At 44.5% G+C, this 19080-nt stretch overlaps 1 protein-coding gene across 1 annotated transcript; it reads right to left on the reverse strand.

The window, feature by feature from the left end:
* Nucleotides 1-1873: 1873 nt before the first annotated feature.
* On the reverse strand, nucleotides 1874-19080 carry RDH11 (retinol dehydrogenase 11). Its single transcript, XM_002925098.4, has 7 exons — nucleotides 18934-19080; nucleotides 16772-16890; nucleotides 16050-16205; nucleotides 14774-14878; nucleotides 14023-14232; nucleotides 10742-10931; nucleotides 1874-3876 (listed from the first exon to the last, which is right to left on the reverse strand). Exons 1-7 carry the CDS (start codon nucleotides 19002-19004, stop codon nucleotides 3774-3776), a joined length of 954 nt encoding a protein of 317 aa, XP_002925144.1. The 5' UTR covers nucleotides 19005-19080; the 3' UTR covers nucleotides 1874-3773.

A 19080-nucleotide genomic window follows, 5' to 3' on the forward strand; every position in this document is an offset into this window, starting at 1 on the left:
GGGACAGCACGTCGGGCGAGCGGCAGTCCTGGAGCCCCGGAAACACCCGGTCCAGGGTTGGAGAGACAGCCACAGCGGAAGGGACTGTGAGAACCCGCGGCACCGGCAGCGCACCCACCTGTCTCCAGGGCCCCGCTTCCCAGTGGGGGGGGAGGGCGCTGCAGTGCATGCCGGGAGATGTAGTTCGGCGTGGAAGACTCCCGGGTTCCGGGGTCACGCGTCGGCGGGGGCGGTGGTTCTGTGAGCGCCACAGGCTCAGTGGGTAATGCTGACGGGCTGTAGTTTGGTATCAGCAAGCGCCTGGAAGTTATCTTTGCCGTGATTGCACTGTTTGACCGCTCTGACTTCCTCAGTTCGCGTCCTGACGAAACGTTAGCTTTCAGCCCTCGAAAAGCAGCCGGGCTAGGTTCCAGCTTGCCCTCGAGCGGAAAAGCAGTTTTACTGGGAAGTCAAGTGACCAGGGTCATATGCTTTCAGAAATGGTCCCCAGCGTGACTCCAAAATACACAGCCAATAGCGTCTGCGCTCGCCTAGTGCGTTAATTCGCTCAGCGGGTTTTTGTTAATGTTACATGTAGTTATCATGCCAGATATGGGCTTATGTTGGTGACTAAAAAGGGCCACTCTGCGCTTGGTTATTTTATAATGTGGTGACCAAGGCGGACCCGGCTTCTCCTTCCCACTACGTGTAATGTGTTAACAATTAACTAAGTCCTTTTCTGCACTACATGGATTTTCATGGTTCAGTGGTGGGAAATTCCTATTTCCAACTTATTTCATGATTTTCTTATCGACGCCCTTTCTGAAATATTTGCATGTCAGCCCAATATATAAAACTGCCCAAACATATTAAAAGATACATGACTGTTCAGGGGGAAATGATGTGGTGATTTATATCTCCTGGACCTTTATTTTTATTAGATTGATTCATTGACCACTGATTCAACAAACACGTTGAGCTCCTAATGTTCACTTGAGTATAGAAATAGCAAAATCTGGGGCGCCTGGGTGGCACAGCGGTTAAGCGTCTGCCTTCGGCTCAGGGTGTAATCCCGGCGTTATGGGATCGAGCCCCACATCAGGCCCCTCTGCTATGAGCCTGCCTCTTCCTCTCCCACTCCCCCTGCTTGTGTTCCCTCTCTCGCTGGCTGTCTCTGTCTCTGCCGAATAAATAAATAAAATCTTAAAAAAAAGAATTAGCAAAATCTGAGGTTAGTGGAAGTGCACTGTGGTAAGTCCCACAGCATTGTTACAGAAGGGGCAGGTACAAAGAGGAGACATGATAGCCTCGGATGGAAAAAAGGGATCTTGGAACAGCATCATAAAAGACAAGTAGAAAAGTGGTGAATCAACATCACATTATCAACACTGAAGTTATGACATCTGAATTGAGGCTGTACTGTGGCTAGACTTGGGAGAAATTATACTTAAAAATGAGAAATGATTGCTTAACCGTAATAATGAAAAGTGTTTTCTTCTGTTGACTCTAAACTTTCATTTAATTCTTACAGTTTTTATTTTGGTATATAAAAAACATAATAATCAAAACTTTTTTTATTTGTCATTGACGGTTCAACATAAGTAAAATGTTAGTTTAATTATGCTACTTAACTATTATTAAAATTTTCCAATTTTTCCATAAAACGACCATTTCTAAAGTATATACCTTAATAGTCAAAACAAGTTCAGGGGCGCCTGGGTGGCACAGCGGTTAAGTGTCTGCCTTCAGCTCAGGGCGTGATCCCGGCGTTATGGGATCGAGCCCCATGTCAGGCTCCTCCTCTATGAGCCTGCTTCTTCCTCTCCCACTCCCCCTGCTTGTGTTCCCTCTCTCGCTGGCTGTCTCTATCTCTGTCGAATAAATAAATAAAATCTTTAAAAAAAAAGATTTATTTAAAAAAAAAAAGTTCAACAAAAGAATATTCATTTACAAATATGAGAAGGCTGTGGTCCTATAACACTGTCCCCCACCAAAGTGAATATGTAGTTGCCAGTCCAAGACAATCACAAACTATTAGAATAACATACTCCAAACAAGTGGTGGGAACATTACTAATTCCTCCAATTTCCTATGGCAGTATTACCTTTGATAAAAGTTCCCCAAATTAAATGTAGGTTTTTAGCAAACAGACATTTTAATCTTGACAAGATAATGTAAGGAAATGCCCTGAAGATTATTAAATTGACTGTAAATTACAATATCAGTCCTTACGATAATTTTGCTGAGTAAAGAATTGGGGGGTGCCTGGGTGGCTCAGTCATTAGGCGTCTGCCTTCGGCTCAGGGCATATCCCGGCGTCCTGGGATCGAGCCCCGCCATCAGGCTCGTCCACTAGGTCCACTAGGAGCCTGCTCCTTCCTCTCCCCACTCCCCTGCTTGTGTTCGCTCTCTCGCTGGCTGTCTCTCTCTCTGTCAAATAAATAAATAAAATCTTAAAAAAAAAAAAAAAGAATTGGGTTTTTTTTTAATTTGTTTTGGGTCTTTTTCTGCCACATTGATCGATTCATGCTTGTTAAGACAGTGCAGTATCAGTCTTACTAACTCGGGTGCTCACTCTCAACTCTTCCATAGATACGTACTATCACATTTAGCTGTTTTTTTTTGTTGTTGTTTTTTTTAATCCTTAACTAGTCCCTTCACTGTATTTATCTTCCAGGATTCTTCTCTTTTTTGGACTTCGTCCCTGTACCCATGTGCTTCTTGGTGAGTAGTTATCACATATACACAATCTACTTCCCTTTACAGCTCCACCCATTTGTATTAAAGATTGGATGACACCGTTTACTCCAGCCTTGAACACTTACCTGCACTAGGGCCCAGTTTAATACTGTGCCTTTGTAGCTATTTTGAATTTTGTGAAAATAATCCCAATTGCATAACTACATAAGAACACACAAAGATAAACTCAGTGGCAATCACCAAATAGCCTTTCCCTTCTGGCTTTCTAAGAGAAACTAAGGCACAAAAAAGGCCTCCATGGGTCTGGGGTCAGTAAACTGAAGTCAGGCAGGTGGTCTATCTTCCCATACTGCTCCTTTCTTTACCCACTTCCTGGCCTGAGAAACAGAAGGAAAATGACAGTTTAAACTTGATTTTTATTTCTGCCTTCCCCCAAATTTCTGCCATCCTCCCAGCCCCACAAACTTCTTAGAAAAGGAAGCTCTTCTGTGGTCCAGCCATGTAAGTGTCTTGACAGCAGTGGCTTTAGGTTGCCGGAGATAAAGCCCATGCCATAATCCAGATTCAGTTAAGAGTTTCCTGAAAGAATCCAGATGTTGGCATATGACGGTTTTCTTAACAGGTGAGGGATGAGCCCTGCTCTTGAACCAAGCCACTGTTGACTCTGGGAATTCAGCTGGGGCTGCAGTGTGGCCCTCTTGAAATGAAGGTTGGTTGGTGGATGAGAGGAACTATCTTGTGAACAAAGAGGGTAGAAACTAATCCAAACTGCCATAAACTGACCCTGCCATAGCTACGATTCTCTTAGGTAGTAGGTGTCAGAAGGCGAGTATGGTTTGCAGGACATATGAAGATCTTATGATATCTCTTGTAACTCTGGCAGCAACAAGAGCAAAGTCAATCTGGACTTATGCAAGGTGTTTTGATGTATCTGGCAGTGTGCACTGGGCTTTTATTAGACATCAAGCAGGCAAGGCTGGAAGGTTTGTTTTCCTTGTGTTCAAGGTTTTGGCCGTCATGAAGGAGAATCATTTTGGCAGGGAGTACTGAGTAGTCTGCTGCAGGTTTCTCGTGTGTGTACCTGCCACCACCTGTCAGTCCATAGGGATGCCCAGCAGGTCACAGCTGACGTCCCAGAGCCGCCTTGCTATCGTCTCATTCCGAGCCTGGGCAGACACCCATGCCACACTGCAGTCACTGGAAGGGAAAGAGAGAGGCTTAAAACACAGTTTACGAATGGAGTCTGTTCTCTGCCTGGAACAAGGAATGTGACAGAAAAACAACCTAGGGATGACATGTCCTCTATACACTTCATAGGGCCAGTCTTTGACTTATCTCTTCATTCTCTAAACCTTACCCCAGAGAAAATGTAATTACCATTTAGATCTCACTAGACTCCCTCTGACCAACATGTCTGATATACAATGCATAGCATTTAGTCTTTATATGTATATATTTAACTATAATATCGGTGCCTGCCTGACACCTGTGTACGTCCAGCCTGTTCACACAGGACCTTGTATGGTGTCATGTTGCTGAGATTACACTGGTTACAGATGCTTGGAGTGGTAAAAACAAACAAACAAAACCATTCCCAAAACTTACTATTTCTGGTCTACCTGCAATTATAACTTTTTATTTTTTTTATTTTTTTGAAGATTTATTTATTTTTGAGAGAGAGAGTGCACGCCGGGGGAGAGGCAGAGGGAGAGGAAGAGAATCCCCAGGAGACTCCCCCACTGAGCATGAAGCCCGATGCGGGGCTCAAATTCATGACCCTGAGATCATGACCTAAGTCAAAACCAAGAGTCAGACACTTAACTAACGGCACCACCCAGGCACCCCCAATTACAACTCTTTTTAAACTCAAATAACAAGTAAAGCCAGCCTCATAAGCAATGGAAGAAGGAAAAGATGATAGCATAAAAGAAAAGCAATAATAAGGTACTGCGTGTTTCATGTCTTCTCTTCATTGCTATAATCCCAATTATTTTAAGTCCCCATTAAATGCAGGAGCGGTATTCAAACTCTGCACTATCCAGAAAATTTTCTCAAAGAAAATTTTACTCATTTTTGTATTAGCTGCATCTAGGACACAGAAGGTATTCAATAGAGGGTTTTTTGAAAAGTGATTGAGTAAATGGATTGCAATCTTTTAAGTCACGTAAGAAGCAATTTATTTTTAAAGATTTTATTTATTTATTTGACAGAGAGAGAGAGACAGAGCACAGCAGGGGGAGCAGGAGAAGGAGAAGTAGGCTCCCTGCTGAGCAGGGAACCCCATCTGGGGCTCAATCCCAGGATCCTGGGATCACGACCCGAGCTGAAAGCGAAAGCTTAATGGACTGAGCCACCCAGGCACCCCCATAGGAAGCAATTTAAAAAGTTATATACTGTTTCAAGAGAACTGCTTCTAGGACATACTAAGCATATTCTGAAGGTGAAAAGGAAAGTTGGCAAGTCTGAAATAAGCGCATGAAGCAAACTCCTAACACTATGTCCATAAAGACGCTGCTAATCAAAGAGCAGGTCATGCACAAGCAGGAGCATCATCTGGGAGCTTGTTAGAAATGCCAATTCTCAGGCCCCATCTGAATCTGCTGAATCAGAATCTCTAGGGTAGAGGCCCAGTCTGTTTTCAACCACTTCCTCAGATGGTTCTAGAATGCACGAAAGTTTGAGAAACACCACTTAGAGATACCTCCACATTTACAAAACAAGCCTTGTAAGTATAGTACTTCTGTTCGAGGGAACTTACCAGCATGACCAGCACAACCTGCCACTGCTGAGCAAAAAGACCGTCACTGAGAACCAAAGGCTCCGTAAGACTCTGGAAATGACCTGACCTCTGTAAGCTTCTGTAGCCTCTACTGCATTACGCTTATGTTCTTTGCAAGGTTACGATGACTAGCGAATGATACAATGGACATGAAAGTGCCTTGTGTCATAAGCTATGACATGCTGTAAAATTTATTCAAATACCACAGTAAAAGCTACTTACGTGTGGTTATGGCATCAGCATAGTCATGGTGCTGATATTTCCAGTAGGATTTTGGGAAGTATCAACCAGTATACATAAAAAGACCTATTTCAAAACTTACTACAAAGCCATAGTAATCAAGACACTGTACTACTGGCGTAAGGATAGACATATAAATGAATACAACAGAATTAAAAGTGTAGGGACACCTGGGTGGCTCAGTTGGTTAAGCTGCTGCCTTCGGCTCAGGTCATGATCCCAGGGTCCTGGGATCGAGTCCCACATTGGGCTCCTTGCTCAGCAGGGAGCCTGCTTCTCCCTCTGCCTGCCGTTCCCCCTGCTTATACACTCTCTCACTTTCTCTCTCTCTCTGACACATAAATAAAACCTTAAAAAAAACCCCACCAAACTACACGTGTAGAAGTACCCTTACATTTACGATCAATTGATTTTTGATCAATCTGTTATGGACTGAATCATGTCCCCCAAAGTCCATATGTTGAATCCTTAATCTATAATGTGACTATAGTTGGAGATCAGGCTTTTAAAGAGATAATTAGGGTTAAGTATGTCATAAAGGTAGGGCCCTAATTCCATAGGTCTAGTGTCCTTATAAGAAGAGGAGACACCAGGAGTGTGCACACATAGAGTGAAAGCCATCTGAGGACACAGCAAGGAGGCAGCCCTCTGAAGCCAGGAATAGAGGCCTCACCAGAAACCAACCCTGCCGGCACCTTGATCTTGAACTCCCATTCTCCAGAACTGTGAGAAAATTAATTTCTGGCATTCTATTATGGCAGCCTAAGGAATTTTTTTTTTTTTTTAAGTAGGCTCCATGTGGGGCTTGAACTCACAGCCAAGATCAAGAGTTGGACACTCAACCAAATGAGCCACCCAGGTGCCCCAGCCAAGGAAATTTAATAGAGCTACCAAGAAAATTCAATGGAAAGAATGATCTTTTCAATAAACAGTTCTGGGACAACCAGATATAAACATGCAAAAATGAAGTGGGACCCCTACCTCATGCCATATATAAAAATGAATTCAAAATGAATCATAGACCAAAATGTAATGCTCAAATTATAAGAGTGTTAGAAGAAAAAATCGGTAAGTTAGACTTCATCAAAAAGCTCTCTGCTTCAAAAGACACCATAAAGAAAGTGAAAAGACAAACCAAAGAATGGGAGAAAATATTTGTAAATCACACATCTGATAAGGGACTTGCATCCAGACTATATAAAGAACTGTTACAATTAAACAATAAAAAGACAACAATCCATTTTAAAAATGGGTTGAATAGACATTTCTCCAACGAAAATAAAGAAATGGACAATAAGCACATGAAAAAATGCTTAATATCATTAGCAGGAAAATGCATACGAAAACCATAATGAAAAAACCTATAAAAACGTTAAGTAGAAAAATTACTTCATGCTTACCAGGATGGCTAAAAGCAAAAGGACAGACAATAAGAAGTGTGAGCAAGGGCGTGGAGAGATTGGGACCCCCACCCACTGACGGTGGCAATGGGAAATGGTGCAGCCACTTGGGGAAACAGTCTGACAGTTCCTCAACAGTTAAACACGGAGTTGACATAGGACCCATATTCCAGTGGGATTCCATTTCTAGGGATATAAACCAAGAGAAATCGCCATACAAAAATCTGTACATGAATATCACAGCATCATTATTCAATTAACCAAAAAGTGGTAACCCAAATGCCCATCAACTGATGAATGGATGAATAAAATGTGGTATATCCATAAAATGAAATGTTATTTGGCAACTAAAAGGAATGACACACTGATGACCTTGAACACATTATGCTAAGTGAGCAAGAAGCCAGTCATAAAAGGCCACACATTATATGATTCCATTGATATGAAATATCCTGTACAGACAGATCCATAGAGACAAAAAGCAGATTTGTGGTTTCAGTCAGGAATAATAACCAGTGCAAAGTTTCTAATGTTTCAGTCAAGACAGACTTCTGTTCATTTTTTTTTTTTTTTAAGATTTTATTTATTTATTTGACAGAGAGAGAGACAGCCAGCAAGAGAGGGAACACGAGCAGGGGGAGTGGAGAGGAAGAAGCAGGCTCCCAGCGGAGGAGCCTGATGTGGGGCTCGATCCCAGGACTCTGGGATCACGCCCTGAGCCGAAGGCAGACACTTAACGACTGAGCCACCCAGGCGCCCCGAGACAGACTTCTGTTCCTTTCTTGATAGTGGTCAACGCAGCTGATGTTGGATCTTCAAAAATCCTTAAAATTAAGAATCTATGGCACTGGAAAGGCTCTTCAAAAGTCAATTAAATAATTACTATGTCATGGATTTGAGGCTGACTTTCTTTAAACTACTGAGTCAAAACCTTAAAATCTTCAGGGAAGAAAAATCCAGTCACCCATGGAAAATCATTCTAGTACATAACTATGTAAATTTATCTTCCTGGATTTCAGACTCACATTTCCAACTATCTGCTACACACTTCTACTCACATGGAGTCTTATGGATAACACACTCATGTTGAACATGGACAGAGCCAGGTTTATTACATAGTGGGCAACTGATCCATTCCACATTTTTTTAAGGGGGGGAAGGGGCAGTGGGAGGGGGAGAAAGGCAGAGGGAGAAGAAGAGAGAGAGTCTCACGCAGGGTCCATGCCCAGCATGGAGCCCAATGAGGGGCTCCATTTCACAACCCTGAGATTAACACCTGAGCTGAGATCAAGAGTCAGACACTTGGGGCGCCTGGGTGGCTCAGTCGTTAAACGTCTGCCTTCGGCTCAGGGCGTGATCCTGGCGTTCTGGGATCGAGCCCTGCATCAGGCTCCTCTGTGGGAGCCTGCATCTTCCTCTCCCACCCCCCCTGCTTGTGTTCCCTCTCTCGCTGTCTGTCTGTTTCTCTCTCTGTCAAATAAATAAATAAAATCTTAAAAAAAAAAAAAAAAAGTCGGACACTTAACCGACTGAGCCACCCAGGCACCCCATTCCACATTCTTTTGGCAATAGCAACCTGATCCCTTCCTGAAGAATTACCTCCTTCCCAGTGTGAAGACGCCATTAATCAAGTGCCGGTCTTCCCCTAACCAAGGGAGTGAGGATGAGAGGATAAAAAATCTAGTGCTCCCTTGGGGCCGCCTGGGTGGCACAGCGGTTAAGCGTCTGCCTTCCGCTCAGGGCGTGATCCTGGCGTTATGGGATCGAGCCCCACATCAGGCTCCTCTGATGTGAGCCTGCTTCTTCTTCTCCCACTCCCCCTGCTTGTGTTCTCTCTCTCACTGGCTGTCTCTATCTCATAAATAAATAAAAAAATCTTTAAAAAAAAAAAAGAAGAAGATCTAGTGCTCCCTTGCTAGAGGGCAAATGCTGAGCAACAAAACAAAGACTGAGGACAGCTGGTGTATACTCATTCCAGCAGCAGTGCCCTGGCCAGCTGACTGGCCACTCTGCTTGTTCGAAGTCTCGCTCTTCGGTCTTCTCTTTGGTTCTTAGGAGAACCCCATATTTTAATAAATTCCCTTCTTGCTTAAGTTAGCATGAGTCTGTTTCCACTGCTTTGGAATCAAAGAACCCTAAGCTCTACACATGACTTTTCCATGTCTGTTGTCTCAGTTAATGTCATTATCAATCTCCTAGTAAGTCAGGCTTGACCCCAGGTCACTAACTCCTCCCAGACCCCTCACTCATTTAGTCATCAAGCCGTAAAAATTCTGCCTCTTCAGGGCCTCTCTCACTTAACTCTTTTTTGTATTCCAATAGTCATTACCTTAAATCAGGAACTCAAACTCTCTCACTTGGGTTATTTACTCATTCATCAAACAAAGTCACCAGGGATGTCTCTCTGAAGCACAGAGCAGATTTATTTCTCTCTCTACTGGAACAACTTCCATGGCTCCTCTCCAAGCCTGGCATTATGGGCCTAGCATGATCTGTCTACCTTTCTTTGCAATTTTAATTTATTTACAATCCTTTCTGTAAAATTTCAAGTTATTTTCACATAATCTTGAAGGGGGAGGTAAAAACATGCTAAATTTTCAATCTTATGTGAGGTCTGAGTTTCGCTTCAAAATAACACGAGAGGAGGGGCGCCTGGGTGGCTAAGTCGTTAAGCGTCTGCCTTCGGCTCAGGGCGTGATCCCGGAGTCCTGGGATCGAGTCCCATATTGGGCTCCTCCTCTGGGAGCCTGCTTCTTCCTCTCCCACTCCCCCTGCTTGTGTTCCCTCTCTCGCTGGCTGTCTCTCTCTCTGTCAAATAAATAAATAAAATCTTTAAAACAAAAAAATAACATGAGAGGAAAAAAAATATGGAAAGGAGTGATGCATGGGGATAGGGGACTACTGGCCATGGCTTAATGGTTGTTGAGGCTGTATTATGCGTAATACGGGGGTTCAACGTGCTATTTTATCTACGACTGTACATATTCAAAGTTCTCTACAATAAAAAGTTTTATAAGTCTTCACTTGGGGCGCCTGTGTGGCTCAGTCGTTAAGCGTCTGCCTTTGGCTCAGGTCATGATCCCAGGGTCCTGGGCTCAAGCCCCTCATCAAGCCCTGCACTGGGCTCCCTGCTCAGCGGGGGGCCTGCTTCTCCCTCTCCCACTCCCCCTGCTGGTGTTCCCTCTCTCACTGTGTCTCTCTCTGTCCAATAAATAAATAAAATCTTAAAAAAAATAATAAAAGTCTTCACTTATTCACGAAGGGTGTCCATCAATACTATTTTAGTCCTGAAGACAATAGAGAAATACAGATTCAAATTCTTTTTAATGTAAAAAAAACAAAACAAAACAGAATTAGGAGTCCAAAAAGGAACAAAGAAAACTAGACGGACCTAAATAAAGGTAGGAAGAAGAGAAACAACCAGAAAGCATAATAAATGATAGCCATGCAGAAAATCAAACCTCGCAGTACCATGAAAAACACAAATGAGTCAACCCCCTAATTACAAGGTAAAAACACTAGTCAAAAGACAAAAGCTATGTCGTGCAATGTATTTTAGAAGAGGAGTATAGTATGCTAGACAAATCGAAATTATTTCCTTTGAGTAATAAAACCCCATCTTCAAAAACAGATACATTCTTACCTGAAATGATGCCCACTTAGAATCTCAAGACCTTCCGTGATGGCACAGTACAGGCTGGTCTGCGCTCCCTGCTGAGGGGTCTTGATGAAGAAGGAGAAAAGCCACCACATCCATTTCATGAACGATGAGTGCCGAACTAGTTCAGAGTTGACTGTGCCCGGGTGTACAGAATACGCCGTAACGCCAGAGCCTAATGGTGGGGGGCGGGGCGCCCCATAGGGAGAGGAAGCAGGACTTGATATTGCCGAATAGCCGAGAAGAGCAGAGGATGTGAATAAACATTTGACCCCATGAAGACTCCCTTCCCACAACGGTACTACAGGCGCTCCTCACAGTCATTTACAGCTCCCCATTTCACAGCGTAAGATTAAAGCTCAAAGAGGTTATTAACTGTTGGGAAACAGTAGAGCCAGGACTCAACCTCTCGGCAGCACTTGACTCTAGCGACTACTCCTTCCTCAAAGCTGCCTTTTTTTGGCTTCCGCGATCCCATGCTCCTTCTGGTTTTCCTAATCTTTCTTGCTGCTTCCTCTCAGTTTCCTGGACCCTCATCTTCTACCCAAACTTCAAATGCTGGAGCACCCACGGCTTGTTCAACTCCCTCTGTATAACTATATGGCACGCACATTTTGATCACATTGTATATTTCTTTGAACTCTTGGCTGACTATGAGTGGCTAAGGGCATGGACTCTGTGGTCAGACTGCCCCATTTCAAATCCTAGCTGTACCACTCATTAGCTGTGTGACTCTGGGCAAGCTCCCGATGTTAGTGACTCGGTTTCCTCTTTTTTTTTTTTTTTAAAGATCTTATTTATTTATTTGACAGAGAGAGACAGCCAGCGAGAGAAAGAACACAAGCAGGGGGAGTGGGAGAGGAAGAAGCAGGCTCTTAGCAGAGGAGCCTGATGTGGGGCTGGATCCCATAATGCCGAGATCACGCCCTGAGCTGAAGGCAGACGCTTAACGACTGCGCCACCCAGGCGCCCCTATTTATTTATTTTTAAAGATTTTATTTATCTATTTGATAGAGACAGCAAGAGAAGGAACACAAGCAGGGGGAGTGAGAGAGGAAGAAGCAGGCTCTTAGCGGAAGAGCCTGATGTGGGGCTCGAGCCCAGAACTCCAGGATCACGCCCTGAGCTGAAGGCAGATGCTTAATGACTGTGCCAACCAGGCACCCCTCGGTTTCCTCTTAAAATGGGGATAATCCTAACACCTGCACCTTACAAGGTGGTTCTGAGGATTAAATGAGTTCTATGTACAAGAGCCTTGATAGTCTCCGGTACATGGTAAGTGCTAAGTGACACTATGGCACTTATGCACGTGCTAGGTCAGGTCCCCAGTTCTTTACTAGAACCTTGGGGCCAGAGAGGTTTCCAAATTTTTACTGATTTTAGAGATAATATGACACATATACATATACTGCTTATTACCTAATGTCCCTAGTACAAGGGAGGTTTGGCTGCCAAATGAGCTTTGGTATCAAGCTTCTGAAAAAATTGAATTTTCAGGTCTTTGTGGATTTCATTATTACAGATAAAGGACTATAGACATGTTTTATTTCCAACTTGACATCTACTCTATTTTTTTTAAAGATTTTATTTATTTATTTGAGAGACAGTGAGTGAGAAAGACAGAGAGAAAGAGAACAAGCAGGGAGGAGAGCAGAGGGGGAGGAAGAAGCAGACTCCCCACTGAGCAGGGAGCCCAATGCAGGGCTCGATCCCAGGACCCTGGGATCATGACCTGAGCAGAAGGCAGACGCTTAACCAACTAAGCCACCCAAGGTGACCCTTGATATCTACTCTAGATGACCCATAGGAATGCTGACACAGAGGTCCAAAACTAACTTCATACTTTTAGGACCAAACCTGGATCTTGCAGTGCTCCTTAACTCCCAATCAGGCAGGCACACAGAGCCGTTCTTGATGATTCTTCACCTTAACACGCATATCCATCAACAAGCCCTGGGGGTTTCCCATCCTAAGTATCTCTAGGAGTGTCCACTACCCTCCATCTCCACCACTCTAGTCCAGGCCACCCTCATTTCTCACCTAGACTACAGAAATCACCTGCTGCACACACTCCTACCCCCATTTTAAAAAGGCTTTCATTTGAAATGTTCTCCACTGCTCTTCTGCTAAAATCCTACCACAGCCTCTAAGGATTTTGCCTCTGTCTACCTCACCAGTCTCAGCTCAGACCTCTATTCCTCTTGCTCTCTATGTTTTAACCATAGCAGCCTCCCAATTACTCAAACCAAACCCAGACCTTTGTGCATTCTCTCCCATCTGTCTGGAATGTTCCTCAACATCCTCAGATGCCTCATCCCACCCACTCTATAACCCATTTAATTTCCACATAGTTCGATGATCCTGTTCCAATGATGGAGCTCCTGTATCTGATTCCTTGAGCCAAAATTCAGCCTGCCTCAACTACTAAGCAACTCCAGTTGTCCACTCCGGATTACCTTTCTATCGAAAATTCAGAGCAGACAGCACTAAGGACTTCTGTGTATTTGTGATAGGAGACTCCCCTCTTTGTGCATACATTTCTCTCTTATTTAACCTTTTGCTGTTAAGGAGACATTCCCCCTCCCCACCACCACCACCATAGTCTCAGGACCCGTTTTATCCTAATGGTTGTATCTAGTGCCAGTTCAGGACCCTCCCCCTGCTTTTTTTTTTTTTTAAAGATTTTTTTAAAAATTTATTTGAGAGAGAGAGAAAGAAAGAGAGTGAGCACATGTGCAGGAGGAGCAGAGAGACAGGGATAGAGAGAATCTCAGGCCAACTCTGCACTGAGCCCAGAGCCTGACCCGGGGCTCAACCTCACAACCCTGAGATCATGACCTAAGCCAAAATCAAGTTTAACCAACTAAGCCAGCCAGGTGTCCCCAGGTCCCTCCATTCTGTCTGGTCTCACTTTGAGTAAAAACCTTGCTTGCTCCTGAGGCCTGACTCAGTGAGGGCAATAACCTATAAAGTAGTCCCATTTTACTTATGAGGAAATAAGTCTTAAAAAGTTAAATAGCTTGTTGCAAGTCACAGAGCTAGTAAGTACTAAAGCCAAGCCTTATGACTCAAAGTCAGAATGTCCCCAACTCCTGCTAGCCACCTCCAATATTCGGCTGCGGGCCACTTACTAAAATAATACCCAGTTATAGTCATGGCAGCAGGTTTTGTCCAGGATATGGGCTCCAGAAAACAGTATGTATTCCTGTGGCTGTTCACTACTTTCCATTGGCTCATATCTCTATACTTACTTCTTCTAAGCCTACCTTTGAGCCTCCGAGCCAGTTCCTGGGTGAAGAGAATGTTGGCTAACTTGCTGTGACAGTAGGCCAGGCTTGCATTGTAGAATTTCTCTCCCTGGAGGTTATGGAAATGGATCCTTCCCAGGTGGTGTGCTAGGGAAGACACAGTCACTACCCTTGATGGGGCTGATTCCTTCAGCTTCTCTAGCAGCAGATGGGTCAAGAGGAAGTGACCTATGAGAAAAACTAGAATTAACAGAGTTCAGAGCCAATGCCAGGGTGAAGGGAGTCATGGTGAGCCCTGCAGAGAACTCAGGAATAAGGCTTTTTGCCTCATTAATTCATTATCAACTCCAGAACAAGCTCAGGGAGGGTTTGGGGAAGTAGGACAGCCATCCTTCCATGAAAGAGGTCTGTCTGGATCGTGTGAACACGAAGTCTTTTCTCCTTCCAACTTTGATCAGAATCACTCTTTAAGCGGGCAGCCTCTACCTGACGCGGGTCATAAGGATCACCACAAAGAAAGCAACACAGCCCCCAGTCCAATTAGGCTGTTCAAAAATGCCCCAAGGTAAACTGAATCTGGATCACAAATTAAAAACTGGGTGGAACCTCGAGTGGGCCTAAGTTTATCCCTGAGCTTTCAGGCAGGACCACAGTATTCACTCTTCACTTATGGTCTATTAGGGCCCAGAGGTGGCTCAGTCTGAGCCCTAAATTTTCCAAGGAGAACTTTAGGCTTCCTCTAGTTTTGTGACGAGACCAGATTTCTTACCCAAGTGGTTGACTCCCATGTGCATCTCAAAGCCATCTGCTGTCTTAGAGTAGGGACACATCATCACTCCTGCGTTGTTGATCAAAATGTGAAGATGCTTTTCCTCTGCCGGGAAGAGGAGATGTGGTGTGGCAGCAGCCAGCCACAGCAGTTATATCTGAGAAACCTGACTTACACCGAGGCTTTGAAAATGGGGATACATGACTTGAATCTTTCCTCCATTTCCCTTTCACACGTATTGTGTATTGTTTCTCACTGTTTAAGACTCTAGTTGAATCCTACATAGCTACTACAGAGCAAAACTCCATTTTACATAACCGAGTGGCCTCTCCGATCCTTCCAGTTAAGGAGCTACTCACTCACTGCTTTTGGGAGAATGTTCTGCTCACCTCTCCAAATAGAAAGACTTCCCGAGCTGAATCAGAAGATTCCGAAGCAAGAGCAAACAGGATGTTCTGTAGGCACCCCTTGCCACTGGAGAACTCCAAAAAGTGCCAAAAGAAATATTGGTTTCACCTCTTTGTTGCCTCTGACAACGCTTTCTTGTGGTTTACTTTCTCATGTGATTTATAATTTCTAACTATGAGCTCATATCCATAGAAGTCGTTTACCCAGAGAGGCCAAGATCCCTGTGTTAGGAGGGGCTATGCCTACAGAATACTCTTGGGTTTGATTTTGATGTGATACTACAGGGTTTTATGTTAACTCCTCAGCTCCAGATTCGTGTACCATTTGGTGATGTAATAAATTCTCCCCCACAGATGATGCCAACCTGAGGTTCTAATATCTCGCAGATGACTCTCTAACCGTCTATGTCCTAAAGAGAAGGTAAGCTTCTTTGTCATGTCTTGGAGCTGGTGGCCTACCTTTTTTTTTTTTTTTAAGCCCCTGTACCATGGACCAGATGGCTTTTTGTGAGTCCCAACCTTATGTGGAGCCTAAGATACAGCTCCCCGCTCTCGGGGCCTGAGGTCTCATCTCCTGTCCCTGCGTGAGTATTTAAACTCCAGACCCTAAAGTTCATATTGAGTTCTGATACTCCCGTGAGGTTTTTGGCTTTAGTTCTTATGCACTGCTATGACTTTTTAAACTCATTTTTTGTTTCTGCTTCCTGAGGATTCCCCTTTGTTACTAAGAAGTTCTGCTATGAATGAGTCTTTGCTTATAATTCATCTAGCACTTCTATGTATTAAAGAGGGAGAAGGATCTTTTCCTTTAACTAAGTCTACTGTGTTGATTCCAAGAGCAACAACATAATGTCCAGTTCTACACTTACCTGCTAAGAAGTCTTTGGCAAAGGCTCGAATAGATTTCGTATCAGCCAAGTCCAGTTTCCGCACTAACACCTGTTGGTTTCCTGTCATGATCTGGATCTCTTTGGCCACCAATTCCCCCTTTTGCACATCCCGGCACGCTAAATACACGCGGGCTCCTGTCAACCAATATATAGAAATAAAGACAAACTGTCAGCTCTGGTTTTGAGTGGACACTATAGACCTACAGACTTATAAATGGTATTTTCTACTGTTTTTTTAAAATGGGAATTTACCCATGGGGCGCCTGGGTGGCACAGCGGTTAAGCGTCTGCCTTCGGCTCAGGGCGTGATCCCGGCGTTATGGGATCGAGCCCCACATCAGGCTCCTCAGCTATGAGCCTGCTTCTTCCTCTCCCACTCCCCCTGCTTGTGTTCCCTCTCTCACTGGCTGTCTCTATCTCTGTCGAATAAATAAATATAAACATCTTTAAAAAAAAAATGGGAATTTACCCATACTTCATGACTGGGTATTTGATGAACAAATCAAAAAAGAAAAATAAATCAATAATATTCACTAAGTGTCCATTATATGTAGAGCATTATATTAGGTTCAGACCAGTGAATCTGTGGGACACTTGGAAAGTTCTTGAATTCCAAGATTGGGAGGAAAAAACGAACATGGTCATCCTTGTGAGGGATAAAATTGCAGGAGTAGGAGGGAATTAGAAGCAGATGAGCTTGCCTCTTTGAGCCAGCTCTTTGGCTGTCTCCTTTCCGATGCCCGTGTTGGCTCCAGTGACCACAGCTACCTTCCCAGGAAGCTGGACAGTTGATGTACACACCCCACTAAACAGCATTTTCCTGTAGAGAGAGGAGAGCTCATCAGTTCTTCATTCTCCTTGTCTTAGCCAGAGGTTCCTGTAACTACCATGTCTTCCAATTCCAAGGCTAAAGTTTGCTTTGGTTCTTTCTAGTGCTGTCCTTTTATAGATTTAAGGAAGATTAAAGAAAAATTTTCTGCTCTTGCTCGAGAACAAAAGCGATTCTATTGTAAGGGCAAACCTTAGAGCTACCCCATGCAGTACAAGAACTGGATAAATATTTGATTATCCAGGCACCTGGCTTCAGTTTGAGCTCTTTGACAGGCTTAGCGAATCATAAAACAGCCTAGAAGAAGCAAGTACTGGTCCACTTATGTCGCTCTGTCCACCACTGGCACTTTATGGCCCTGACATGCAGCTAATCCAACACAAAAAATTAAAATTATGGAAGCTTGTTTGCGGAGGTAAAGCAAACAGAAACACGTGTACACACACAATCAAAAATAAGACAAAGAAAAGCCATGAGTCAGTACAAAGGGGAGCTGGGATTCAAGTCCTGGTTTAATTAGAGTCCTTGCTCCTAAGCACTATACTACCCTTCTTTTCCAAAGAAATGAATGCACAAACAGGGATTAGCATGTCACAGGCTGTTCTTTTTTCTTCTCTGCAAATTTCAAGACTCAAGTTAAAAGAATCCCTTGACCACGAGATGCACTTTTAAAAAGCATTTCAGCCTCTTTCATTGAACTTCGAGTTGCAAAGCACACACTCCTAGCCACTAAGGCTACCTGCTTAGTGCACACAGGCCAGTAAGGAAGCAAACTAGTGCTCACCAAAAGATATCTTCCTCCTCAGAGAACAAGCCTCCCTGTTCAGTGTTTCACATCCTTACAATTTTAGCTCCTGCAGCGACAACATATCAGGACCTCTACTGAGTTCTTTCTTCTCCATACCAACAAGAATGAAAGAGACCATCAACTATGAATAGTCCAGCTCTGGGCTAGCTCCCATGACCTAGCCGGGTGGTTGGGGATATGACCTTTGCAGTATAATCTTACTCAGAAGAATCTCGCAGAGCGGTGCGCACTATTTTCAGTTCAGGCTCAGCTTTTCATTGGGACTCTATCTGGGTAAGAGGATCTTGTGGTGGAAAGAGATAAAAAAACGTTCTCCTCTGAGTGGGAGCACTAGCTTGAGCAGAAGGGAGGAAAAATAAAAGTAAAAGAGGAGCACGAGTGGATGGTGACCACGCCCCCGTTCCCGGGGAAGGACTCTCACTTCAGTCTCCAGTTCACCGTCACTACTGGTGATTTTAGTCAGAACCAATCAGCAGGCGCCCGTTGGGCAGCTCTCCACCGATTCCCCGCGGCACTCAGACAGCCATTGGCTGGTATGTCACCAGGTCAAGAGACCATTACCCTTCATCCTTCTGCCTCACCCCCAAACCCTGGGCATGATTCAGGTCCTCAGATACTCCTGCTCTGAAGGCAGGATGTGGCTCATGTTGCCACCTTTTCATTTCTTTCCTCTACAACATCCGCCCAGAAAAAAGGCGAATCTAACTACAAGAGAGCAAGCAACGGGTCTGCAGATACCGATTCCCATCGACGGACAGTTTCAGAGAGCAAAAAAGATCCAATCGCTCCATTGTACTTCAAAGGCCGGAAGCAAGAAGCTAGATAGGGCTGGTTCCAGGCGTGGGCGCTAAAGGGAAAACAGTCTTAAAGTCCACACCCCATTTTAGGGTCTGAAATCCCTCAATGCTGGAAACTTAAGTGTCTGAGGTAGCCGTGCACTCGGGGTTCTCTGGAGCAGAAAGCAAGGGCTTCCGAGACGAAAAAAGGGATCGGGAGAAAGAGTGAGGTGATCCGCACTACAGACCCTTCCCACCGCCTGGGTTCTCCTGCTCTCGTCCCCCCGCATCCAGGACAGCTGGACCTCCTCCGACCAACCGAACTCCCGGCCTCGACCTACTTGGAGCCCCCCAAGGATTTTCCTTTTCCGTCTTTAGGAAACAGAGCTTCGGTGAGGATTAGCGTCCTCCTGAATTCTTCTCAAAAGAAGGCAGTACATTTGCACAGACCTGACTTGGGGTGCAGCGATGTACAGGAAAAGGGGGAGAAGGAGGAGCAGGAGCAGGAGGACCCCGATCATCTTGCGGGACGGCTGCTGCGGCTGTAGGTAGGAGCGGAGCGAGATGCCCCAGCAGAGCTCGCGGACCGTGAGGCTC

Source organism: Ailuropoda melanoleuca, chromosome 14 (genome assembly GCF_002007445.2).
Source record: "Ailuropoda melanoleuca isolate Jingjing chromosome 14, ASM200744v2, whole genome shotgun sequence".
NCBI lineage: Eukaryota > Metazoa > Chordata > Mammalia > Carnivora > Ursidae > Ailuropoda > Ailuropoda melanoleuca.